The following is a 27,682-nucleotide window of genomic DNA, read 5'->3' as shown; positions in this document are numbered from 1 at the left end:
TGTTTGTTGTTCCCTTCTCCACATAGTCCTCCTTACCCAACACATTCTTTACATATTAACTCCAGGGGTCCTCATTAGGGCAACCCTGCTCAAAATTGCTAGATCTCTGGGAAGAAGAAGGGAATGGAAGGCCTTCCTTCCAGAGATAACTTGATCTTCGTTAAAAGTTCAAGGAGAGAAGCTTATCTCCTTCCATCCTGGTCAAGGGAGGACTCCCCAGATTTAGGTTCCAGTTCCTCAGGATTCTGCTTCTTCCATCTTTTGCTTTAGACTCACCTTTGGGTCTCATTTCAGGCCTGTATATTCTGTGCCTCTCAATAGACTATCCCTGGAGGAAAATGTTTTTCAAAAGAATGACTAGAAAGCAAAGAGAAGGTTGGTCACAAAGAACAAACCATTTTCTCCCTAGAACAGGGGTAGACAACCTTGGCTCGTTTATGACTCGTGGACTTCAACTCCCAGAATTCCTGAGCCGCTGGCTCAGGAATTCTGGGAGTTGAAGTCCACAAGTCATAAAAGAGCCAAGGTTGCCTACCTCTGCCCTATAACATGTTAGTTTTAGTTTTTGGTGGTACAACCAAAGTCTCTTGCTTGTTGGCTTTTTATTGCCTTTCTCCTCCAAATGGTCTATACCAGGGGTAAGCAACCTTGGCTCTTTTATGACTCGTGGACTTCAACTCCCAGAATTCCTGAGCCAGCCATGCAGAGGGGAAAGGGAGAGGTTTCCAAGCTGAGCCATGCTGGCTCAGGAATTCTGGGAGCTGAAGTCCACAAGTCATAAAAGAGCCAAGGTTGCCTACCCCTGGTCTAGAGGGCAGCTCTCCTGCCAGCCTTATCTTCCCAGCCTCTTCGTTTCCCCCTTGCAGCTATTTACACATGTTTGGTTCTGACATGGACAAACCAAATAACCTGTTTTTCATGCACATATTTTTTTTGCCACATCCCCAATAGCAATCTTAATGTTACAGGTTATTCTGGGTCCTCTTTCACTTCTGTAAAGTGAGTGAAATCAGTATACTTTTCACTGATGGGCTTAGACATCACATTCAGGAGAGCGCAGGTGAAAGTTTTGTTAATAAGTCCCACATAGCTTAGTAACAGAGCGTTTCCCTATATCTGCTTGCGTGTGTAAAGGGTTTGAGAGCCAGCAGTTCACACGTGACATGTATTAATATTTACTTTTAAATGCCTAATGTTGGCAGGAAAGTTAGTTACCCTATAACAGGGGTCTTCAAACTTGGCCCTTTTGTGACTTGTGGACTTCAACTCCCAGAATTCCTCAGCCAGCATGCTGTAGAAATAACATGGTGAGCAAAATTGTAAAAAGCATGGATCCCTCCCCCAATTTGTCATGAAAGCTTACTTTCTTAACACATTGTAAGAATGAACATTCTTCTCTCTCCTCCCCACTTGAATAACAATTGTCTGAAAATCACACTTTTGGCTTTCCCATGGGTAATTACCAAGGCTGCTGGCTGTAAAATCAGCAATAATGTATGTTTGTTGCTCTACAGCACTACAAATTAAAGGGAAATTACTTTGAATTAGTCTGCCTATATTAGTAAATCCAACCTACGGCCAACATTCAATAAATCTTTGTAGACTTTTGACTGCTTTTCTGTTGAGACTTGGCAGTTGCTTAATAAAATGAGTTGATGAACACACTCTAGGGCTTCTGCTTTCTGGTTCCAAATTGTTTTGATACCAAGAGTCCTCAAAATAATGCGTTCTACAGGTTTAAAAAGGCATAGGCAAGGCACAGCACTTAAACCAGCATTCCTATTTAGCTGAATTTCTGCAAGACTAGCCACATTCCTAGTCTTGCACAAAATCAGCAATGATATTTTCTTTTCTATCATTAGATTTTGTTAAAAATAGCTTGTTAACAAAGGGTGAGGGGAAGTCTCAGCAGCACTAATAAAACTTGACAAAAAGTGGGAAGCGCTTCTGGGTAGGTTTGCTTTCCTTTCAGCTGCTTAAATGCAATTGAGAAAAAGCCACCTGAATTCAGTTCCCTAGGAAGCCTGTTTGGAGAAGAAGCTGCTAGTTCTGAAAGGTGACTGTACTGAATTTACAGTACTTGCAGTCTGCAGCAACTGTTTTTTGAATGAAAGGGTTTTTGTAATTTTAAATGCAGTGGTAAATTCCTCCAGGAAGAATATTCCTGGGGAGACCTGGATCCAGTCCTTATATAGTATAGGTATCAACTCATTTAGTGGCCGCTTTCCTAAAATCATGTGCTTGATCATGTGGAACTCTCTTTTATGTCATTTGCTTTTCCAAACCAAAATGTGCAGCTTTTTTTTCCCTCCTTTAGTTAAGCTTGAGGAAACATGTTTTTTTTTGTTTTTTACTTTTATTTCTCTTTACCTTTAGGAAAGAAGGTTCGTTGTAATTCTAACAGAGATACTGGAGAAAATATCTACCAATTAGCTATGTGATGATGCAGATGGAAAATTGGGTGTACTGTCCTGTGTGCATTGCTTTGCTTTGCTTTGCATTGTCACTTGGAGTAGTTTTGGAGTAGAGCAGCATAGAAATACCAATAATAAATAATATTTCAAGCGTACTAGCATAGTGTGTGCTGTATATACTCTGTTACACGCTAAGTGTGTCTGTGGGATATCTTTTACTGACCAATCTAGGCACTGAGAAGGGGCTGATTAGCACACATTGGGTTGGAAAGGAGAATGCAAGTCATCCAGCCATATTCTTGATAAGATACTATATATTAAAAGAGAGCCAGTTTGGGGTCATGGGTAAGGTGTTGGCCTAGGAACCAGGAGACTGGGAATTCTAAACCTCCCTTGGCCTGAAAGCTGGCTGGGTGACTTTGGGCCAGTTCCTGTCTCAGCTCAACCCACCTCATAGGATTATTCTTGTGGGGAAAATAGAAAATCCAATAATATATTCCTCTATCAAAAAAAACCCACAACTATTTGGGGGCTGTTTTGTCAAAGACTTGAGTAGGGAAGGAACACTTGAATGTTCTTTTCAACTGTAACAGGTATGAATTGATCTGGAATCTGTAGTATATCTCCCAATAATAGAAAGAATGTTCTGTGGATACTGAGGGATTTAAGAAGCCACAAAGCCTCTTTTAGGCAAGCCTCAATTAAGAAAGAGGCGAAAAACAGGAAATGTTATAAATAATAGAGGTATGTTAAAAACAGATTCCAACCCTTCTTCTCCTGCTTGCAGGTATCCATCACTAACACTATACTGTGCTGAAGATGTCTAACAGCAACACCACACAGGAGACACTGGAGATAATGAAAGAATCAGAAAAAAGATTGGTGGAGGAATCTTTGAACAAAACCAAATTTGCGTCGAGGTCACCAAGCAAAGAGGAGCCTGAGAAGGACGGGGAGGAGAGCGGTGTACGGCAAGAATCTCAGGTAATTGGACATAATGTCTCATAGATAGCCAAACCAGTAGGCCCATGAAAGCCCACAGTTGTACTGGCTACAGACCTTGGACTTAATTTTCTCGTATCTTGGTCAGCTATCTTTAGTGCTGTTGCTAAATTAATCCATTAGAAGCTCCATAGAATATATCTCAGTTTTACCATGATCTCCTCCTTAGAAATCTCCTGCTCACTTAAACATCTCATCCTCTTCCTTCCATCCCTGAAAGTTCAACCCAAAGTACTAATGTGACATCACCTCCTCCTCCATCTTCAAAATCTGAAATAGAATGCCGCTTCATTTATTCACATATTCATCCATTTCTTACTTTGGCTGTCTATTCCACCCCTATTTAAATTCTTAACAACTGTTCCTTGGGCCATTTTTTCATCTTTTTTTTTGTATAAAAGTTGTTCTTCCTCCCCTTCTCCTCCCCCCATATAACCCCACCCCCACCACCAAATATCAGTACAATATAGAATAGACTGTTAATTCAAGGAATAAGAATTTAGGAGCTCTATTTAGTATTGTTTATTAGAAGAGAAGTTAAGGTTCTAATACAAGAATTCCAGAGAGCATCTTGTTTTCAGGTGAGATGACTTTATTATAAGAAATTTATGGAAGCAAAGCTCTTGTCTGTTTCTTCCTGCTTTTTTTTGATTTCAAGGCCTGGAAACTTGCTCTTTGTGAAGATGGAACACTCAACATGTCTACTGCTAGTCCTCATGAGGTCACACCAGTATTTAATTATATGTGAAGTCACCTTGTTTGTAGAGTTATGCACCCATTCCCGGAGTGTAATGCAAATAAAATAATGTTAGAAATTGCTACCATTTTACTTTATGTGATATTTGGTCTATGTGTGGGGGTTATATGAAATTCTTTCAATTCAGTGTTGTCCTCTTGTTCCTAAGAAGAGTCGTCTGTAGGGTTTTTTTTATATTAATTCTTGTCTACAGGATTGGGAAGAAAGTCTGAGTGGGTCTAGTAAGACTTATTCCTATGTGTGTGCCACCTTAATGGGCTACTTCTGAATTCTATCAAGAAAACAATAAAAAAAACCTCCTAAGCTCAGAATCATGGTGTATTGGTATAGTGCCGTCCCTATTCAGTGTTATACAAAGCAGTTTAATAGAAGTGCCCCAGCACAAGGATATTGTAATTGGAAATTCAGTAGCATTGAAAGGCAGTTGAGGGAGGGGAAAGGTGAAATCGATCTTAATATACAAATTGCAAGTTTTGTTGCTGCTACATGCATAGTCTTCATTTTAAGCAGGATAAGTGTAGGATTAACAAAATCTGGACAGAAAAGTTAGGAATTAAAAGTCAAGTTGAAGGAAGAAGGGCATTGGGACTGGAAGAGAATTGAAGTCTGTTTTTAAGCCCCTGTAACTAAGTGATACAAATTTTGTTTTGGACACAACATATTTCTTTACTTGAACTGCATTCTGTTTCTTCGTTTGCCCTGTTGATGTTTAATTTGCTGTCATCGGATCTTTTTGGATTTTCCCTAAACATACAAATGAGTCAGTTTTTCTTAGACTCTGGTAAGTGTGTTGTGGAAATGACAGGCTGTGTAATTTTGTGATGTGAAGTAATCAACTAATGCCAAGCCTTTTGGCTACTACATTTATACCTCTTACAAGAATTTCAGAAACAGGCCTAGGACTGACAGTATCTTTCCTTTGCAAGGAAGTATATCGTTCAGTAGAGAAACCACCATCATTTCTTGGTTGTAATACAAAAATTTCTTTTAACCCGATGGACACCCAGTCTTTTATTATTAATTGGATGAAGACAGAATGTGTTAAATGTTCAGCATTGTGCCCATGTTAATTCTGAAAAGCAGTTGCCTCCTCCTTCGTATGCTAAACTAGTAGTATATATACAGTTTGACAAAATGGTAAAGAAAGGAAGAAGAGGTGGAAGGCAGGCTTCTATGTAGATTTCTACTGGATGAAAATTTTGGGAGTTTTATTTCTGTCATACTTGGATAACACAAGATTGGGTAAAGCTAATAGGTAAAGGTAAAGGTTCCCCCACACATGCATGCTAGTCGTTTCCGACTCTAGGGGCCGGTGCTCATCTCCGTTTCAAAGCCGAAGAGCCAGGGCTTGTCCGGGGACGTCTCCGTGGTCATGTGGCCGGCATGACTAGACGCCAAAGGAGCACGGAACGCTGTTACCTTCCCACCGTAGTGGTCCCTATTTTTCTACTTGCATTTTTACGTGCTTTCAAACTGCTAGGTTGGCAGAAGCTGGGACGAGTAACAGGCGCTTACTCTGTTACGCGGCACTCAGGATTCGACCTGCCAAACTGCCGACCTTCTGATTGACAAGCTCAGCGTCCTAACCCTCTGAGCCACCACGTCCCTGTATTAGTAAAGCTAATACAGGAATCCTAAAAATGAAATAGTAATTTAGTCCACTGAGTCCATCATCCCAAGTGCAGAAACCTAATTTAATTTATTGACAAAGAGCAAATGTGATGTTTTTTTCAACTCTGGCAATTTTAAATCCTGTGTACTTCAACTCCCAGAAATCTGCAACCATGTCTAGCACATCCAGTGAAGGAGAGTACTGCCATTTCTCTGGGTAATTGATTCCATTGTTAATTGTGCTTGCTGGATTTCAACTGCTATGCCTTTGTCATTCATCTATGGACAGAGAGGTAATTTCTCCAAGTCAACAGTGCACTTATACCTATCACCCCTGCTTCTTTAAGCTTTGGGGATGCTTGGGAGGCACATTTTTTATAGCGCATACTCATATTTTTATGATTTTTTTTATTAAAAGATTTTACTGAGATTTTAAAAAAATTACAGAAACTTGGAAGAAGAAAAAAGTTTATAAAAAGGCAAAAGAAAAGTGAAGAATAAGGGGGAAACCCCCCCAAAAGAAAGTTGTCTAAAGAAGCAACTTCTAATCTTTGCAGCAGTTACAGAGCAATTATCACCTCCTTCCTAACATATTGCATATCATAGTTCCCTTCTTCTCATAAAAATATTTTTAATTAACAAATTGTGAAATTAGTTCATTTTTATCCATTTTCAGCAAAAAAATAATAAAAAATAAAGTGTTTCTAGTCTTTTATCAAAGTAGTTGTAGTTCTCTCCTTAATCAAACATGTCAACGTGGCCTTTTCTGCAAACTCGGCCATAACACGTTCATTCATCTCCTAGCATGTATAAAGAGTGCAGAGAATAACTTTTCGCCTTCTTCCTATTCCCATCTTTTTTTTTCTTAAACAGAGGAGAACATCCAATCACGGACATGCTAGAAAAAGAGCTAAGGTAAGAGATTCCAGGCAGTGTCATCTCTTTATGTTGTCCTACTTCAGAAGATGGTGATGCAACGCTAAACCTGATTCCACCCTTAATTCCGAGTCCCAGCCTTCCTAACAGGGTGCCAGATTCTTCAGTACTTCACAGTCTTGAGTTCATAACCGATTTCAAGGCGCAGAATGCCACTGCTACTGCATTTTATTCCTAGGTCCCGCAAGGATCTTTCAGTGTGTCCTTTGAGTAGCTCACAGGCACTTTATCCAGCCATCTCAAGGTGGGAGGCTCAGGCCCCTATTCTCTCTGTGGCTAAAGCACAACTGTAGAGCAGACAGTTTTTGGAAAAGCATGCTGAAAGTTATCCACCTTCTGTTAAATTTGCTCTAATTCTGGCTTTAGAATCTCATTTGTTTTAGCTATGTCTCAGTTGTTCTGTTGCATACAATAAGTTAGGGTGTTGATGGAATCTTTCCCCATCCATTTCCCCTCCCCCCCTATACATAGAGGAATGCCACACTGTGAGGAAAGCCAAGCTCACTTTCATTTTGCCTGGCGTGCTTGTTAACCACATGCTGGGCTTTGTTTTCCTTTTTTAAAAAAAAAAATCCCATTTATCAGGGCGGCCTACAATCTAAAGCACAAATCAATGTGCTTAGCAATAGCCTTCATTCTATGTATATGCCTGCTTATTAGGGCTTCCCCCCCCTGCGGCATTTTTACAAAGCTTATTGCCCCCAACAATCTGGGTCCTCATTTTACTTACCTCGGAAAGATGGAAGGCTGAGTCAGCCCTGAGCCTGGTGGGACTCGAACCTGCACTAATTGCAGGCAGCTGGTGTTACTTAAGGAGGCATTAGCCCACTGCTCCACCAAGGCTCTTTTTTGGTTGTGAAGGAGAATTCATTCATACTTTTTGGCCACTCCAGGCTGAATTGGTGCAGCCCAGAGTTCTTATCTTGTTTTGCTTTGCTGATTCCACTCCAAATCGTGGAGCTGCTTAAAAATATTATAAAATAAATAAATCTAAGCTTGCTACATCTGTAAAAACAGAGTTGATAAGGAGTTTTACTTTTTTATAATTTGAGAGTAAATCACTAGTGAATTAAAGCTTGCTCTTTTAGGCCTTTGTCCTGAATGCTTTTAATATTCCTTACGTTAGTAAAGGCCTCCAACTGGTAGTCCTTGGAGTCAAATTAATTTATTTCCATTTATTTATATGAAAATGTGTACAGTACGTTCTCAAGAATCCATATTTCACCACGTGGGCTTGACCTATGTAAAATATTGTGGGGCATCACCATTCCCTGCCCAAACAACACCCCCCCCCCAAATAATTCTACAAGCAGTCTGGGACAAAGTTTTATTTTTAGCATATTTTTCAACAGACCTGGCAAACCACCCAGAGTGGCTATGCTTGTTGAAAATACATGTAGGGTGCCAGCTGTAGAATGATAGGTTTGGAATTAAGACAGGAAGAATCTACTTATTTATTACTTACTTTTGCTACATTTTGGGGGGGGGGCAGGGGATTATGTAATGAATTTGCAACTGAGCAGCTCAAATCATGTATTTGTCCTTTAGGCTCAGGTAGAAACTGAGGTCAGATGGAGCAGCAAATTGTCATATAAAATGGGATCCCATCTAAGATGCTAAGAGAAGAGATTTGTCTTAGTGATGTGCTTACTAATTATTGATAGAGATGACACCCTCTGTATTGCTCCCTGCCCCCCCCAAAAAAAGGAATCTATCTTTCTGATAGATAGCGCTACCTTAATTACTAGTAGATGACTGGCAGGTCCATGACAGATCAAAAGGAGGCTGTGGTCAGCTGCATCTTAACTTCAGAAGCATTTTGTGTGTTTATTTGTTTCAGTCAAATTCGAAACTGAAATTAGTGAGGAGCCTGGCTGTATGTGAAGAATCCTCTAGTCCCTTTGTGGATGGGCCTTTGGAAACCCAAGTAAGCCAAACACCAAGTAAATACCCTTTTCAGCTGGGTGTGTGTGGTGGCGGTGGGGTAAAGAATCCCTTTCAGTATTAATTATTTCTGGCATGGATTAAGGTAAGACCTCTTGAGCAAAACTTGTCTGAACCAATAGCATCTTGTGGCAACGTGATAGCCAAGTTAAAATGCATTAAAAGTGATATTGATACACCGCTGGCATATCAGTAATCTCCACTGGTCTGATTACAATCTTCTAGTGATTCCAAATAATATCTACACATTGGGGGACTTGAATGTCTCCTTCCTGTGGAACAGCAATCTATGCAGAAAATGATACAAACTATGATCATCCATATATAGTAAAGCACCATAGATCAGGTAGGGTGCTATAGGCGTTGGGTGCTATAATAAGAAGACAAAATCAAGAATGGTGGCACATACTGGAGAGGTGATTTACCAACCCAGTAGTGTAGATTATTCAAGCAAGTGAGCTATGCTTAGAAAATATAGTGAAAAATCCACTGGGTTGTTAATATATATAAATATATATTAAATATATACAGGGAGTGCAGAATTATTAGGCAAGTTGTATTTTTGAGGATTAATTTTATTATTGAACAACAACCATGTTCTCAATGAACCCAAAAAACTCATTAATATCAAAGCTGAATATTTTTGGAAGTAGTTTTTAGTTTGTTTTTAGTTATAGCTATTTTAGGGGGATATCTGTGTGTGCAGGTGACTATTACTGTGCATAATTATTAGGCAACTTAACAAAAAACAAATATATACCCATTTCAATTATTTATTTTTACCAGTGAAACCAATATAACATCTCAACATTCACAAATATACATTTCTGACATTCAAAAACATAACAAAAACAAATCAGTGACCAATATAGCCACCTTTCTTTGCAAGGACACTCAAAAGCCTGCCATCCATGGATTCTGTCAGTGTTTTGATCTGTTCACCATCAACATTGCGTGCAGCAGCAACCACAGCCTCCCAGACACTGTTCAGAGAGGTGTACTGTTTTCTCTCCTTGTAAATCTCACATTTGATGATGGACCACAGGTTCTCAATGGGGTTCAGTTCAGGTGAACAAGGAGGCCATGTCATTAGATTTCCTTCTTTTATACCCTTTCTTGCCAGCCACGCTGTGGAGTACTTGGACGCGTGTGATGGAGCATTGTCCTGCATGAAAATCATGTTTTTCTTGAAGGATGCAGACTTCTTCCTGTACCACTGCTTGAAGAAGGTGTCTTCCAGAAACTGGCAGTAGGACTGGGAGTTGAGCTTGACTCCATCCTCAACCCGAAAAGGCCCCACAAGCTCATCTTTGATGATACCAGCCCAAACCAGTACTCCACCTCCACCTTGCTGGCGTCTGAGTCGGACTGGAGCTCTCTGCCCTTTACCAATCCAGCCACGGGCCCATCCATCTGGCCCATCAAGACTCACTCTCATTTCATCAGTCTATAAAACCTTAGAAAAATCAGTCTTGAGATATTTCTTGGCCCAGTCTTGACGTTTCAGCTTGTGTGTCTTGTTCAGTGGTGGTCGTCTTTCAGCCTTTCTTACCTTGGCCATGTCTCTGAGTATTGCACACCTTGTGCTTTTGGGCACTCCAGTGATGTTGCAGCTCTGAAATATGGCCAAACTGGTGGCAAGTGGCATCTTGGCAGCTGCACGCTTGACTTTTCTCAGTTCATGGGCAGTTATTTTGCGCCTTGGTTTCTCCACACGCTTCTTGCGACCCTGTTGACTATTTTGAATGAAACGCTTGATTGTTCGATGATCACGCTTCAGAAGCTTTGCAATTTTAAGAGTGCTGCATCCCTCTGCAAGATATCTCACTGTTTTTGACTTTTCTGAGCCTGTCAAGTCCTTCTTTTGACCCATTTTGCCAAAGGAAAGGAAGTTGCCTAATAATTATGCACACCTGATACAGGGTGTTGATGTCATTAGACCACACCCCTTCTCATTACAGAGATGCACATCACCTAATATGCTTAATTGGTAGTAGGCTTTCGAGCCTATACAGCTTGGAGTAAGACAACATGCATAAAGAGGATGATGTGGTCAAAATACTCATTTGCCTAATAATTCTGCACTCCCTGTATATTTAAAGCTCACACGCAGATAAGAACTTAGCCACATGGAGAAGGGTAGGCCAGAATCTTCAGTGATTGATGGCCAACCTGACCCAAAGTAAAATTCCTTCCTAGATCCAAAAAGTTGATCATACGATGCTTCCAGCTTCTGTTGATTGCAAAGCATCAGCAAATACAGCTTTTGTCCTGTCATTAGGATATCATACATTTGCACATCAGTTGCCCATCTGACAAGGAAGATGACAAATCTGCAAAAGATGGTCCCGAAAAAGACGAAAAAGAGAAAAACAAAGAGAAGGCCCCCAAGAAAATGTTGTCTAGAGGTAAGACAATCTTAGGTTCCAGTCACATCTGCTCTTTGTAAAATTCCAGGCTTTTGGATGATGAATAAAGACACATTTCCTAAAAACTTAAAAGTGAATTAGTTAACAGGTTTTAATAATCCTTGAAGCTCGCGTAATATATTTGATGTCATTGTTGGTCGTTTATTTGTTAGTTGCATATCCTGCCTTTCCTCAAGGAATACATAGCCATAATTTTCCCACTAAACAACACTCCTGTGAGGTAGATTGGTTGGAGTGATGGAACCGGGCCCAAATCATCAGTCGTTTGACTGTATCTGAGCCTCCCCGTCTGGCTCTACTCAAATCACAATGTGTTGATTAGGCACTATATACTCTCACTGAAGACCAAGTAAAGAAAATAAATTGCAGCCTTACACAGTTAGAAAAGTTTAAGACTAATGCTGTTACGTTTTTTAAAAATCCTAATGTGGAAGAGCATGTAAAGACTGTGATTTGTGTGAAAGTGCACACTTTGATAATATTCCCCATTGCCAATGAGAGAACACTCAGATTTCTTTCCACAAAAAAACCTTCCCCTGGTGATAAGATTCAGTGAAGAGGCAGAAGACCAGATTGGAATGAAGAGGTACAGTACACGATGAAGTTTATGGTTTCACTGTAGCAAATTATATATAAATATCCGTGGGTTTGTATATGCGCACGTGTGCATGTGTGTGTGTGTGTATATGTACACAAGTACATACACACATGCCACATAGCTGTCCTATGCAAAGTGGTAACTGTCTGTTTAGGAAACCTCAGATCTTTTTCTTTGGGCCATTTCCACAGTGAGTTGAGGAAGTTTCTAACACAAGGGACAGAACTATACCAAATTCCCGGTTCAATCCCTCCATCCTCTTTTTCTCTCCTAGGGGTGAAAAATGAAAAATTTCTCTCACAACTTTTGTCCTAAATTTCCTCCATGTACAGATAGTCCTCGACTTACAACCACTCGTCTAATGCCCGTTCAAAGATAACAGTGGCACTGCAAAAAAAAAGTGACTCATGATGACCAGTTTTCACACTTGTAACCATTGCAGCATTCCTCACAGTCATGTGATCAGACTTCGGGTCCTTGGCAACCCGGCATGTATTTGTGATGGTTGTAGCATCCTGGGATTGTCATTTGCAACCTTCCTAGGGAGATTCTGACAGGCAAAGTCACTGGGGGAAGGCAGATTCGCTTAACACAGACATGTTAAACTCGCGACGTCACATGATGTTGCGCAACATATCAGAGCTTTTTCGCCATTGCCAGCAATGGGGTGGGTGCAGCTTCAGTATGATGAAACCGGCCCACGGGCCGGCAGTTTGACACCCCTAGCTTAACAACTGCATGATTCACTTAGCAGCTGTAGTGATTCTCTTAACAACCATGGCAAAAAAAAAGGTGAAATGGGGCATGATTCCCTTAAGGGCTGCCTTGCTTAGCAATTGAAATTTTGGCCTCCATTCGTGATAGTACAGTAGTGGCCAAAATTGTGTAAACCTTTTAAGAAAAGTGTACAGTTAGAAATGCCACCTTTGGTTAAGTTTCCACCAATTTTTCTTCTCATTTCTTTGTAACTGTAGCCTTGTTCACTTAATAATACTATTTTACATCACTTTCTGGGCAACCAGTCAACTCTTTGCACCATTACTTTAATTTTATTACATTTTACAAGCTCACTAAATGAAAGGACACAAAAAACCCCAACCAACTTGATAGCGATCACATAACACACTGACAAATGTCCTGCTCTCAGCTTCAATACATGACATCGATAACTGAATCCTACTGTGATCTGATTGGCTCTTTGCCAAAACAAGATGACACCCGATTGGCTCTCTAAACACTCGTGCTCATTGGCTACAATCAGATGAAGGAAAGCTACCTGATATCAACCTAAGCAAGTTGTGCTTCCTTTTTCTGGTTATTTGGCTATAATTTTTCATAGACTACAGTACAGATAATTGAACAAACTATGTTGCATTACATTCTTGATTAAATTATCTTTCCATTGATTTATAATTTTATGGTACTACCCCCCCACCCCCCACCCCCAAAAAAGTGGTGTTATTAGCCATCAAACCTCAAAAATACACTTTTCCCAAAAGGTTTCCACAATTTTGGCCACTACTGTAATTTGAAAATGACCTGTACCTTAAACCTCACTTGTGTCTCTTTCTTAACTACCGCACTATTACAACAGCATCTTAGGACTTGTGCATTACCTTACTACTTATTTAATTACAATGTGCGCTTTTGAAATAGGAAATAGCATAAGAGAATGGTTTGCCTGAAATAAAAGAAAGTACAAGTAGTCCTCGGCGTGCAACAGTTCGTTTAGTGACCATTTGAAGTTACAACGGCGCTGAAAAATGTGACTTGTGACCGTTTTTCATAGCTGCGGCTTTTGCAGCATCGCCTTGATCATGTGATGAAAATTCAGACGCCTGCCGACTGGTTCATATTTATGACCTTTGCTGTGTCCCAAGATCATGTGATCCCCTTTTGTGACCTTCTGACAAGCAAAGTCAGTGGGGAAGCCAGATTCACTTAACAACCCGGGTTGCTAACTTACCAACTGCAGTGATTCATTTAACAGCTGTGGCAAGAAAGGTCATAAACTGAGGCAAAAGTTACTTTTAGCAGATGTCTCACTTAACAACAGAAATTGTGGGCTCAATTATAGTCGTAAATCGAGGGTTACCTGTAGATCTTTTTTTCTTTCCACTGGCACACTACACACAGACTTCACCATCTCAAAGCTATATGGAAGTATTTTAGAATTATTCTTGTAAGCTTAGATAGCAATACATTTCTCTTCTCCCCCCCCCCCCCCGCGTCAAATTTAAAAGAACTAATAATCCTGAGGATTAAAAGAGAAGAATCTGCCATTCTTTTGCAGAAATAATCTGCGAAACTGGAAAAGCTATCTTCAGATTGCATGAAACAATTATCCTATATATCGCTCAGTATTGGGGATTCTCGTGTCCACATTTTGTCGGCACACAGAGGGTCTAAGACTTGAGTTTTATATATATGTGTCAATCATGAGAAGGCATGTGAATGAGACTTTGCTATCTTGGAGAATGCCATGTTCCAGCAGACATAGCTTAGCAAACATACACACTTCCACTGAGCTGCAGCCCAGTAAATAATTGCTTCCAATATTTAAACTCTGCAGGGCCCCTCTGCACACAGCATTTCCCCCAGAATCTAGATGATGTAATCATTTCTCTATGATCAGAAATGTTGTATATCTCTACTGGAGGAAAAAAATGCTGTTTGTTGATGTTCCACTGAGTTGCTTGATTTAAATTGTTCGTTGGTGTGCAGAAGTATGAACTGGTTGGTTAAGTAGACCTATAAAGCACAGATCCTACTTAACCAACCAATTCACCCGGCCTGGCAACTCTAAATTCTGCAATTTGGGATGAAAAAAAGGAAAAATTTGAATAAAAGAAGCCAAAAACTGCTAACAGCATCTGAGTTTGCTTTCTCCTCCTCCGAGATGAAAAGACTTTGTAAATAATGCTGAACTTAACATACTTCATTATAAAAACCTGGTGTGTGATGATTTGTCCCACACAACTTCTTCTGATGGATTAGTGTAATTTTTGTTAATATGAGGTTTGAAGATCAAGCACCGAGGCTTGACAATTTGCATTCTCAAGAAAAACAAGATCACTCTATTTCTGGTCTATGTCACTTTATAGTAATGATAATAATGATCCCCTTCGCTACCTTAAGAAATATTCAAATTCATTGATTACATTGATAAAGGCTGATATTTTATAACAAGAATTCAGGGATGTATCACAACATACTTCGATCAAATAAGCCCTTCCTTGTCTTTCTGTAGTCTGGATTTATATATTCATCTTTTAGGAGCTACACAAGGTGAAAGCCCTTCCATTTTGGTGGAACGACTAGTAAAGAAAATAGTCATATTGAAATATTTAAAATTTAATATTTTAATTTAATTTAAACTCTCCAATTTATCCTAATGATTTAAAGTTGAATTTAAAGGGAGAGGTTTGGAGTGTGGAGTAAAGTGCTTGTAATATCTGTCAGAAAATACATCATAGGCTCTCGACTATAACTTTACATGAGTTGGACTATAGCTCCCATTGTTTACTCTTATTCTGAGCAGTATTTTGACAAAAGGGAATTATAGTGCAACATTTGAGTATCCAAATGGATGGAAAAGATTGTACTAAAATTATGTCCATTCCATTATCTGCATTAAAGTGCTTGAATGCCAGATCCATCCACCCTCCCTCCCTCCCTCCCTCCCTCCCTTCCTTCCTTCCTTCCTTCCTTCCTTCCTTCCTTCCTTCCTTCCTTCCTCCTCCCTCCCTCCCTCCCTCCCTCCCTCCCTCCCTCCCTTTTTCCTTTTTTCTCTTCTATAAGTAGGTCGTTTCTTGAGTCTGCTTCTATTATCTGTTATAGATTCCAGCCAGGAATACACAGACTCCACTGGAATAGATTTACATGAATTTTTAGTAAATACACTGAAGAAAAATCCAAGGTAGGTTCAGGAGTGGTCTTGTTTTGGATCCTGCAACTGCATGCAGAATTAAAAATAAGAGGCGCGTATATAACCAAGGATAGTGTTAGCTGCCAGAAATCTAGCATGCCTATGTTGGTATGTGTCTGCTAAGGGTAGGATGGAGCAGCTAAGCAGCCTTCCATGCCCTCCTGAAATCATGGAATGATGTAAGTATCGAGAACATGAATTACATATAATTTAGACTAGAGCGTCCTCTCAGTTTACTTAGTCTTGCTACTCCCAAGCACTTACATGCTTATCTTGCCCTGGAAAGTCTTGAGCTTGACACGGCAACAGTGAGATCTGGAGTTGGAAGGCATTGGGCTTTGGCTAAGGGCCAGGGTCTTGGTAACAGTGCTCCAAGGAATCATGATAATAGTTCTTAGACTAATGCTGATTGGTCTATGACAGGGGTAGGCAACCTTGGCTCTTTTATGACTCGTGGACTTCAACTCCCAGATTTCCTGAGCCAGCCATGCTGAGGGGAAAGGGAGAGGTTTCCAAAATGAGCCATGCTGGCTCAGGAATTCTGGGAGTTGAAGTCCACGAGTCATAAAAGAGCCAAGGTTGCCTACCCCTGGTCTATGACTTCATTAGTATCTTCCTTTCCTTTACCATTACCAATTTACCATTAATGGAGATCAGAATATTTGCAAGAACTTACCCCAGCGTCTGCCTAGCCATGCAGTCCAATGTAACGGGACAACATTTGGTAGGGTAAGTTGATCCTTTCTGTAGATTATCTGAAATACATAATAATGAATAAAATCTCATTACGCTTTTCTTAGCGTAACATGATGTTTACAGGTTTCCTACTCATGTTGTTACTGGACTGTAATCTTAGCTTTGTTACATCATTCATCTGATGCTTTAGGAAATTATGGAAAGCTGAATCATTAACGATGCAAGTGTGTTGCTACTTATTTCCTTGCTCATTTACATTTGGCGTTTTCTCCAGAAGTGTAAGAGGGTTGGATAGAGAAAACGTGACTGGCCTAGAGTTATTAAGTAAGCTTCATGGTTCCAATGGGTCTTTAAGCTTGGTCTTAATCTTTCTCTAAAGCTTGAACCACTGGCTATGCCAATTATCTAGCAGCACAGGCTTTTATTAAAATAGATTCATTGATATCCTACTATGCCACATTTGTAAACTAGCGTATCTTATATACTATGGAAGAACAGAAAGGGGGAAATGGATATGAGTTACACAGTTCCAAAGAACAGTGATAATTCTAAAAATCCTCCCTTAAATAGTTCTACTGGGCTTCTTCTATGTCATTAATAAACAGCATCAAAACTGAATGTCTCACAGTAGCCATGTTTTGATATAGTGTTTCTCTTTAATAATAGAAATTGTATGAGAGCCTGTGGGTTACAGTGTTTCTAAGTCCTCTATGCAGAAACGAATTTGCCTGAACAAAAAAGTACTGCTTTTAACTTGCTACACCTGTTTTGCATCTGTCAGTGCAGAACAGGTAACAGCGCCTTTGTTGTTGAATTACTTTTGAGCTTTTAGCTTAATATTAGAATAAGAGGAGGACATAAATCTGCAGATTTTTCAAAGAGACTTTTATTTCCTGCACTGAACGTTTTGCTTTACTTCTCCCCGATTTTCTTTGACAGGGATAGGATGATGCTGCTAAAATTAGAACAGGAGATCCTGGAATTTATTAATGATAACAAGTAAGTAATGTGGGTTGATGAAAGTCTTCCATTGGATGAAGATGCAGGCGCTCTGTTTCCTTCCCTTCTTTTCCTCAACAGATTAAAAGTTAGTACATTTGCATGTACGACCCGGTCCAGTTTTTCTTTTAAGGACTGATATAGAGCAACTATGGAGTTTCCGTGTTCTCCATTTGTTTATTTGTTTAGTATTTTTACAAATAACTCTTTAAACGCTGCATCTGGATTCAGAATAATGTCTCTGAATGTAGTAAATGTTATTCCCAGTTATACAATTCTCTGGTTCGTAATTGAACCAGCAGCATAAAAATATAAAGCCATTTTGGTATTTTATTTTTTTCATTTTCTCTTTCTCCAAGCAGCTTAGCATAGCTTTCAAAATTCTTCTCTCTCCCCTCCTTCCCCCCCACCCCAGTTTTTATCTTTGGAAATATTCTCAATTATGCAGAAGGCATTACAGCTAAATAGGGATTTCCGCCTGGGCCTTCCAGTCATAATTGAATGCACAAGCTGCTGCAGCGCAAAATTTCAGGGCATCCCTTGGGGCAGGGGGATGTCAACCAAGCTGAAGGGGCAGTACCCTCTGTGCAGTCAAAAGCCATGCCTTTTTTATGGGCAGCATTTTACCTTTTTCACACAGCTACCCTCATTGCCACACCTGTGAGCACCTCTGCACAAATTGCAGCTTGTACAGTTTTCTCTGAATTCAACGTAGTAAAAAGTTGATATAAAAACAGTCGGCTTATGATTATCTTCTCCAGCGGTAGAAACATCTTCAATTGACTGTGCAGCTATTCATTTATTTGTCAAAGAACTTTCCAACCCTTTATAATAAAGCTATCTTCAAGTCTATAATAAACATGTTTGCTAAGCCTCAGTGGCCTATAATCAGTGTGTGTGTGTGTGTGTGTGTGTGTGTGTGTGTTATATGTAATGTAATCACATAATGCCCAGCCAATGTCTTAGGATTAGCTGAAAATCACAAATTCAGCAGGTTAAAAGTACTGTAATATGAACAGGTCTGATTGGAGACTTATCAATTTGCAGCTTTGATTATCAGGGATCACTGTTACTGGGTCGTTGTAATTGGCCTAATCTAATTCCAGGATTATTCTGATCATAAAATGAAATAATTTATACACTCAACTATCCTACCCTGACAACGGTTTGTTTGGGGCAGAATATACCAAGATTCAAGCAAGAGCTATAATACGATTCATGTTTTAGGTTTATTTCCCTCAGTATTTATATGTCCGTTGATGCCAAGTGACTTTGAGTGGCTTACTACATAGAGATATGTGCATATAATATTAACATTGTGCTCATCTCCATTTCAAAGCCGAAGAGCCAGCGCTTGTCCGAGGACGTCTCGGTGGTCGTGTGGCCGGCATGACTAGACGCCAAAGGCGCACGGAACGCTGTTACCTTCCCACCGTAGTGGTCCCTATTTTTCTACTTGCATTTTTTTTACGTGCTTTCGAACTGCTAGGTTAGCAGAAGCTGGGATGAGTAACACACAGTCTGCTTAAAATAATACTACACAAACATTAGCTGTTGTCATGTTTTAATTGAACATAAGATGGAAACATTCACAGTGCAGGGTGGAAAAAGTATGTGAACCTTTGGACTTAATAACTGGTTGACCCTCCTTTGGCAGCAATAACCTCAACCAAACGTTTCCTGTAGTTGCAGATCAGACCTGCACAACGATCTGGAGTAATTTTGGACCACTCCTCTTCACAAAATTGTTTCAATGTAGCAATATTCTTGGGATGTCTGGTGTGAATCGCTCTCTTAAGGTCATGCCACAACATTTCAATCGGGTTGAGGTCAGGACTCTGACTGGGCCACTCCAGAAGGCGTATTCTGTTCTGTTGAAGCCATTGTTTTGTTGAATTACTTGTATGCTTTGGGTCATTGTCCTGTTGCATCACCCATCCTCTGCGGAGCTTCAGTTGGCGGACAGATGGTCATACGTTTTCCTGCAAAATGTCCTGATAAACTCTGGAATTCATTTTCCCATCAATGACAACAATCCGTCCAGGCCCTGAGGCAGCAAAGCAGCCCCAAACCATGATGCTCCCTCCGCCATGTTTTACAGTGGGGATGAGGTTTTGATGTTGGTGTGCTGTGCCTTTTTTTCCTCCACACATAGTGGTGTGTGTTTTTCCCAAACAACTCAATTTTGGTTTCATGTATATTTTCCCAGTAGTGCTGTGGAACATCCAGGTGCTCTTTTGCAAACTTCAAACATGCTGCAATATTTTTTTTTGGACAGCAATGGCTTCCTCCGTGGTGTCCTCCCATGTACTCCATTCTTGTTTAATGTTTTCGTTATTGTAGATGTGTCAACAAAAATGTTAGCATGTACCAGAGATTTCTGTAGGTCTGTAGCTGACACTCTAGGATTCTTCTTTACCTCATTAAGCATTATGCGATGTGCTCTTGCAGTCATTTTTACAGGACAACCACGCCTAGGGAGAGTAGCAACAGTGGTAAACTTTCTCCATTTGTAGACAGTCTGTCTTACCGTGGACACATGAACATCAAGGCTTTTGGAGATACTTTTGTAACCCTTTCCAGCTTCATGCAAGTCAACAATTCTTAATCGTAGGTCTTCTGAGAGCTCTTTTCTGCGAGGCATGGTTCACATCAGACAGTGCTTCTTGAGACCAGTAAACCCAAAACAGGTGTGTGTTTTTAAAGGGCAGGACAGCTGTCAGCAACACATCCAATATCATCACACTGGTTGGAGTCAAGGTTGGCTCACTCCTGGCTCCAATTAGCTCTTGGAGAAGTCATTAGGCTAGGGGTTCACATACTTTTCCCACCCTGCACTGTGAATGTTTCCATCTTATGTTCAATTAAAACATGACAACAGCTAATGTTTGTGTAGTATTATTTTAAGCAGACTGTGTTTTTCTATTGTGACTTACATGACATTTAGAGTGCATTTTATGGCCAGTTCATGCAAAACTCCATGTAATCCCAAAGGGTTCACATACTTTTTCTTGCAACTGTATGTATGTGTATATGTATGTATGTATGTGTATATATGTATGTATGTGTGTGTGTGTGTATATATATATATATACACACACATACACGTACATATACACATATATATACATATACATATATATAGATATAGATATACATACACTACACACACACACACACACATATATACACACACATACATACATACACACACATACATATATATACACATATATATATATACTGCTCAAAAAAAAAAGGGAACAGAAGATAAGACATCCTACTATTAAATACAGTACATTGTGTTGTTTAAGTGTTCCCTTTTTTTTGAGCAGTATATATATATATGTATATTTATATATGTTTACTGTTTTGTTTTCAAGTAAAAAAATGGAAACCATTAATGCGACCTTCCCAGTCTAAGTCTGTCGAGAAAATAATAAAATAGCATTTTCAATGGTAAAAGTTAATTACTGATTCTTGTTCTTGTCACACTGTACTAGGTTTTTCTGGTTGCTGGGTTTTCAGCTGCAACAGAAAAGGAGACTGTGTTGACAAATAAATGTATAGTTTTGATTTAGACTTATCAAGAGATGCTGAAGATGTCAAAAACAAATGTCCACAGGTTATTCTTTTCCTTAAATGCCCTTTTCCCTTATACCATATATCAGGATGTTCTCTGCAGATGGCTACATTTTAGAAAGTGCTTATGTCCCTTGGAGACCACCTGTAGAATCTGTTATTGTTCAGAGTCAGTCTCTCTCTTTTCCAGCTAACATTTTGTTTCATTTCATTTCATAGGCCTAGGGCATCTCATGTAAGGGCATGCCAATTGGGAGTTTGCATTTTTCGTTCTGTACCTAGTTTGCCAGCTTTTCAAAGTCAGGGTTGCTTCATTGCCCCCTTGCCCCCTTGCTTTTAGCAAACAACTTCAGTATAAGTTATTCTGAGGCGACACTTTTAATTGAAGCAGTGTAATGTTTCGTGGCTTTAATTTTTTTATTGTCTTATTCTTTCTCCTCTTTCCCCTTCGCCCTTGCTGTGGTCAGCAATCAGTTCAAGAAGTTTCCTCAAATGACCTCATACCACAGAATGCTTCTACATCGGGTGGCTGCCTATTTTGGCATGGACCACAACGTAGACCAAACGGGGAAAGCCGTGATTATCAACAAGACTGGCAACACAAGAATGTAAGGCAAGAATGCATTTCAGCTAGGAAAGGGTTACTGGGAAATAAATTACTTTCCTAGTCCTTTAACGTTTCTGTTGCTCTTTGAAATAGTCAGAGCTCTTTCTAACTAGCTAATCCTAAAATTATAAAGTTATAAGATACCATTAGGACCATCATAATTTACTGCTTCTTGTGCAGGCTGCTTACAGCAACCTTGAGATTATTTTTGTCTTTCCTTCCCTTGCTTTGCCTAGTTGATTAATGACAGCAGTGGGATATATCAGTCAAAGCTCTTTGTGACAACCTGTTCTGATTGCCCTTCTCCTAAAATTGCGACAGGCAGCATGGTGCCCTCCAGTTGCTTGGAAACGTCTTATCAAACACACAGCCCACGTGTCCAAAAAGACACATCACTCCTTTCCTCATCACAACCCTTTTCCCCATTCTTCTAGCTTTTCCCATTGATGGAAGAAAAGCACCTCAAATGCTATAACTTTTTTCCCTATTTTCTTCCTTCCTCTTGAGCAGGACACAGGAGATGGATTTTTCCTCTATGTTTTCTACAGGGTGTGCTGGAGTTTCCCAGAGCGCTCCTGTAATTATGTTGGCACTAACGTTAGGTAGCACTTTAAAAGTGCCATGTGAAGGGCCTACCAGCGTGAGATTTTGTTTTGTTGTTGTTGTTTTTAATTTCAGCATCTACTGGCCACAAGTTTAGAATTCCTTCAAAAAGACACCATTTTGACACTGGGCTTTCTTGGCAGCCATTAAGGTTATATGTACCCCAGGGCTGAGGAGGAGGCAGGGAACAAAAGCCAAGTGTGAGAACACAGTGTGGAAGGTGGATGAGTTTCTCTTGACACAGGTTGGACCGGAAATGAATCCAAGCTCTTCTGCCTCTCCCCCCCACCTCCCCCCAAAAAAATAAAAATAGAGAAACAGCTCGAGTTATTTTTGAATAATTCCAAATTCTGTACAGGTTTTCAAATTGAAATTCCTCATTTAAAGCAGTAAAGAAGATTCTGTGTTGATTTGCTGGGTAGGTTGCTTTGCAGAAACAACAGCAACAAAGGTGAAAATGCATCTTCGGTGGGATTTTTAGGCTAGAGGATCCAGTTCCTGTGCACGTAGCTTGAAAGAAAAGAATAGTATATTTATTTATTTATTTATTTTATTGCATTTATATACCGCCCTTTCCCTGAGGACTCAGGGCGGTTTACAGGGAGTTAAAAATCAACCATACAAAAGTTAAAACCCAATTTAAAAAAATATTAAATCAACCCTGTACTATTAAAAACCCCAATTAAAATGAATGTCTCCTCAGCCTGGGCCCGAGAGCTCAAAGAGCCAGGTCTTCAGGCCCCGGCGGAATGATCGGAGGTCGGGAGCAGTCCTCAGCTCTACCGGCAGCTGGTTCCAGAGGGCAGGCGCCCCCACTGAGAAGGCCCTATCCCTGGGTGTCACCCGCCGGCAATCTCTTACTGGCGGGACCCTGAGCAGACCCTCCCTGTGGGAGCGCACTGGGCGAAGGGCGTTTGATGCCGGCAGCAGGTGTTCCCTCAAATACCCCGGACCCAGGCCATGTAGGGCTTTATAGGTGATAACCAGCACCTTGAATTTCACCCGGAGGGCAACCGGAAGCCAATGCAGCTCGCGGAGTAGAGGTGTTACATGGGAGTATCGGGAAACCCCCATTACAACTCGCGCGGCCGCATTCTGCACCAGTTGAAGCCTCCGAGTGGTCTTCAAGGGCAGCCCCATGTAGAGAGCGTTACAGTAGTCCAAACGGGAGGTCACAAGCGCATGAGTAACTGTGCGTAGGGCGTCTCGGTCCAGATAGGGACGCAACTGGCGCACCAGGCGAACCTGTGCAAAAGCCCCCCTGGTCACGGCTCCTATGTGATCTTCAAAATTGAGCCGTGAATCCAGGAGGACGCCCAAGTTGCGAGCCCTATCAACGGGGGGTAACACCTCACCCCCCATCGTTAGAGGTGGAATAACTTGGTTAACCCGAGATGCCGATATGCACAGCCACTCAGTCTTGGCGGGATTGAGACGAAGCCTGTTTCTCCCCATCCAGACCTGAACCGCCTCCAGGCACCGGGACATCACGGAGAGGGCATCACTGGGTTGGTTCGGGTTGGAAAGAAAAAGTTGGGTATCATCAGCGTACTGGTGATACCCCACCCCGAAGCCACGAATGATCTCGCCCAGCGGCTTCATATAGATGTTGAACAGGAGAGGCGAGAGAACCGACCCCTGAGGGACTCCACAAATGAGAGGCCTCGGGGCGGATCTCTGCCCTCCCGTCAACACCGACTGCGAGCGGCCCTGGAGGTAGGATGAGAACCACCGTAAAACGGTGCCTCCCACTCCCAACCCCCTGAGACGCCGCAGCAGGATACCCTGGTCGATGGTATCGAAAGCCGCTGAGAGATCTAATAGGACCAGGACAGAGGAGCAACCCCTGTCCCTTGCCCTCCAGAGATCATTCACCAGCGCGACCAATGCCGTCTCCGTGCTGTGTCCGGGCCTGAAACCCGATTGGTACGGGTCCAGATAATCAGTTTCCTCCAGGAACAGAGGGAGCTGATGCGCCACCACACTCTCAACAACCTTCGCCAGAAAGCGAAGGTTGGAGACTGGACGGTAGTTGTCTAAAGCAGCCGGGTCCAAAGCAGGCTTCTTGAGAAGGGGTCTCACCACCGCCTCCTTCAAGGCGACAGGGAAGACACCCTCCTTCAAAGAAGCAGTTATTACTGCATGGAACCAGCCTCGTGTTCCCTCCCGAGCCGCATAAGCTAGCCAGGAGGGGCACGGATCCAACAAACAGGTGGTGGTGCTCAGTCTCCCCATGATCCTGTCCACATCATCAGGGGAAACAGGGTCGAACTCAGTCCAGATAACGTGCTCAAGACCGCCTGATTCCTCCACATCAGACTCTGCCCAGTCAGAGTCCAGGCCGGTCCGGATCCGAGCGATTTTGTCCGCCAGATGATGACTAAACTCCTCGGCTCGTCCCTGCAAGGGATCCTCTCCCACCTCCAGGTTAAGGAGGGAGCGAGTCACCCTAAACAGGGCGGCCGGGCGATTATCTGCGGACGCGATAAGGGCGGCAAAGTAGTTAGACTTCGCCGTCCTTATCGCCGCAAGATAAGACCTTATAAAGGTTCTTAACTGCAATCGGTCGGATTCGGATCGGCTGGATCTCCAACCGCTCTCTAGACCTCGTCTCCGACGCTTCATCTCCCGGAGCTCCACAGAGAACCATGGGGCCCAACGGGATCTGCGCCGGGTCAGAGGTCGCGTGGGTACAACGCAGTCAAGTGCCCTGGTGGCAGCCGTTTCCCAGGCCTCCACCAGAGCATCGACTGGGCTGTGGGTAAGGGTGATGGGTATAGGCCCAAGCGCCCTCTGGAACCGATCCGGGTCCATTAGGCGCCTGGGGCGGAACCACCTGGTCGGTTCCGCCGCCCAGCGGCGGGGGGTGGCATGACGGAAAACCAGCCTCAGGAGGTGGTGATCTGACCATGACAGAGGGGTGATGGACGGGGAGCCCCCTCCCAGATCATCCAACCACTGTCCAGACAGGAATACCAGGTCGAGAGTGTGATCCCCCACATGAGTCGGGCCCTCAATAACCTGGGTCAGGCCCATGGCTGTCATGGAAGCCATGAACTCCCGAGCTAACTCCGACGACCCTCCCAGTGACGGCAGGTTGAAGTCCCCCAGGATTATAAGCCTGGGGAACTCCACCGCCAACCCTGAGAGGGTGTCGAGCAGCTCAGGCAGGGCTGTTGCCACACAGCTGGGCGCCAGGTATGTAAGCAACAAACCCAACTGAACCCGAGAACCACATCTCAAGAGGAGGGATTCACTCCCGGCCATCTGGACAATGGTGGCCTCCCGGGGACACAAAGTCTCCCGAATAACCACTGCCACCCCACCACCCCTGCCCTGAGCCCGTGGCTGGTGCAGCACCCGGAAACCTGGCGGGCATAACTCGGTGAGAGGCACCCCTCCCTCCAAACCCAACCAAGTTTCCGTGATGCACGCTAGATCCGCACCTTCCTCCTCGATCAGATCATGGATGAGGGGAGCTTTGTTAACTACGGATCTAGCGTTAAAATAGACCAACCTGAGCTCAGGGGCCTGATCACCCTCATCCCCGGGTAAGAGGGTGCTAACCGGAGGGTCGGAGCGCGCCACCGCTCGGAGATAGCGGGGGCGCGATCCCAGGTGTTGATATGGCCCTCCGCGCAAACACCTGCTGCCATTCCCTATCGCTGTGGGGATTTGAAGCCCCACCCCCACATTCCCAGAACCAGCAGCCACCGACCCCGTCCCGTCAGGACCTCTAACAGGTCCAGACTGAGTGCCGGTTAAAGATTCCCTCCCTACCCTCCCCTCCCTCCCCCTCCCTAACCTTTTAAAATAACCGGCTAAAAATTTTATCAGGGGCCTCTTAGCACGTCTCCACTCGAGGCCCCTAGTTATCCCACTGAGTTTTATTTTTTATCAGAATAGCACCTCGGTGCCAAACATGATTTAGGAAATTTTCTCTGGTTTTACTGAGACAAACAATTTCTGAGGCTCCCCAAAGCTTCTTATTGGGCCAAAGCTTGGTAAACTTGGCTGCAATTCTGCTGCAAGTATAAAGCTTTACCTAGATAAATTTTGAGCTGATCTGGAAAGCATAGGTAGACCAGTATTAAGGATAGACCAAAAGTGGTCTGAAGGGAAGCCTCTTGGGGAATGGAGAGGATAGCTTGGCAGAAATCTGGCATATGCCAGTTGTGAACCTAGTATCTCCTCATAGGCGCTTTGGGGTATTGGGCACGTGAATAAATCTTTTACTTCCTTTGTATCCTGACTGCTTCACCATCTCATCTGTTAAAAATTGGCTTAGGTCTTCCCCGCAGCCCTGAGCAGAGATCCTCTGAACACTTTGTTGGGGATATTCTTGTTTTAATCCACCTAGTGTACTCTGCATTTCCATGCACCCGTGCACTCAGATGGACTGTATACACTTCATTAGGCCAAATATTCATCATATAATTCATTACATTCAGCATTCTCCGTGATCAGAAGAAAAAAAGTCATTTCCTGGGCAAACCTTCAAAGAAGTTACATGCTGTTCAGATAGCCCTTGGCCAAAGATGAGAAGAACACTGATTTTTTCCACCCTAATACCTCCTCATAGGCGCATTGATGTGTTGGGCATGTGAATAAATCTTTTACTTCTTTTACATCCTGACCGCTTCACCATCTCATCTGCTAAAAATTGGCTTGGGTCTTCTTCCGCAGTCCTGAGCAGAGGTTCTCTGAACACATCAAAGATGAGAAGAACACGGATTTTCCACAGAGGTTTATCCTCAAGCGAGACGATGCCAGCATTGACCGAGATGATAATCAGGTAGGAGAGGCCAGATATATAACTTTACGTGATTGCATTCCATAATTAATGAAGCACAGCCATCATTTTTATTGGCTTTCGTCACTTGGGCTTGCTTACTGACACTGCTTGTTTGCAGTATTTTTTTTACTTGGTTAAGTTCCCACAGGATGCTTTATATCATTCAGTAAGAATCATATTTGCATGGAAAGCAGCCTTCTCTAATCTGATGCCCTCCGGCAGCGATGGGACAACAACCTGTCATTCCTAGTAGCGCGATAGAGATTTGGATATATTGACTGGGAGTTTTAAGAAATTGCAGGAAGGCTGGTGAAGAGGCTTTTGGTGATTTAGTTTTCAGAATCATATTTTTTTAAAGGGTTTGTGGGGTGCTCCGAGAAGAGCTGGAATGGATTGCAAAGTCACAAATTCAACTCAACGTGCAAAGTGTTAATTACAGAATCCAGAGTTTGTGTGGACCTACATGCAATCCATGCCTTTTCCTTATTGCATTAGAACCTGTGGGGCGAGTCATTTAAGCTAAATGTGGACGGATTCGGGACAAATAGAAGATGGTAGCCCTTTATGCAACGTAGTCATTAGTGGAATTTGGGGGCACTGGAGATGAATCGTAGCTCACCAGTTTAGAGGGCCTGGCAACTACTTGGCACATCAGTGACCACTCTTTACTACTTCTGAAATCACAGGCAGTATCCCTTAAATACCATTTGCAAATAATCAACTGAAGTGACCAAGATCAATGAAATAACAGTGAAAAATCTATGCAATCTATGAGCTTCCA

The 27,682-nt window shown here is 42.2% G+C and overlaps 1 protein-coding gene across 16 annotated transcripts in view; it reads left to right on the top strand.

The window, feature by feature from the left end:
* The window catches only part of R3HDM2 (R3H domain containing 2), a 183,738-nt gene that overhangs the window by 96,517 nt on the left and 59,539 nt on the right, over positions 1–27,682 (top strand). For all 16 annotated transcript variants that reach the window (XM_081318276.1, XM_081318286.1, XM_081318284.1 and 13 more), the window contains 8 exons: positions 3,202–3,398; positions 6,658–6,699; positions 8,561–8,647; positions 10,946–11,072; positions 15,532–15,610; positions 17,255–17,314; positions 21,364–21,504; positions 26,793–26,901. In XM_081318276.1, the coding sequence (XP_081174402.1) occupies positions 3,234–3,398; positions 6,658–6,699; positions 8,561–8,647; positions 10,946–11,072; positions 15,532–15,610; positions 17,255–17,314; positions 21,364–21,504; positions 26,793–26,901 (810 nt within the window). In that variant the 5' untranslated portion in view covers positions 3,202–3,233. The remainder of the gene's footprint in view (positions 1–3,201; positions 3,399–6,657; positions 6,700–8,560; positions 8,648–10,945; positions 11,073–15,531; positions 15,611–17,254; positions 17,315–21,363; positions 21,505–26,792; positions 26,902–27,682) is intronic.

Source organism: Vipera berus (genome assembly GCF_964194415.1).
Source record: "Vipera berus genome assembly, chromosome: 2".
NCBI classification, from domain to species: domain Eukaryota; kingdom Metazoa; phylum Chordata; class Lepidosauria; order Squamata; family Viperidae; genus Vipera; species Vipera berus.
This window is presented reverse-complemented; position numbering and strand designations above follow the sequence as displayed.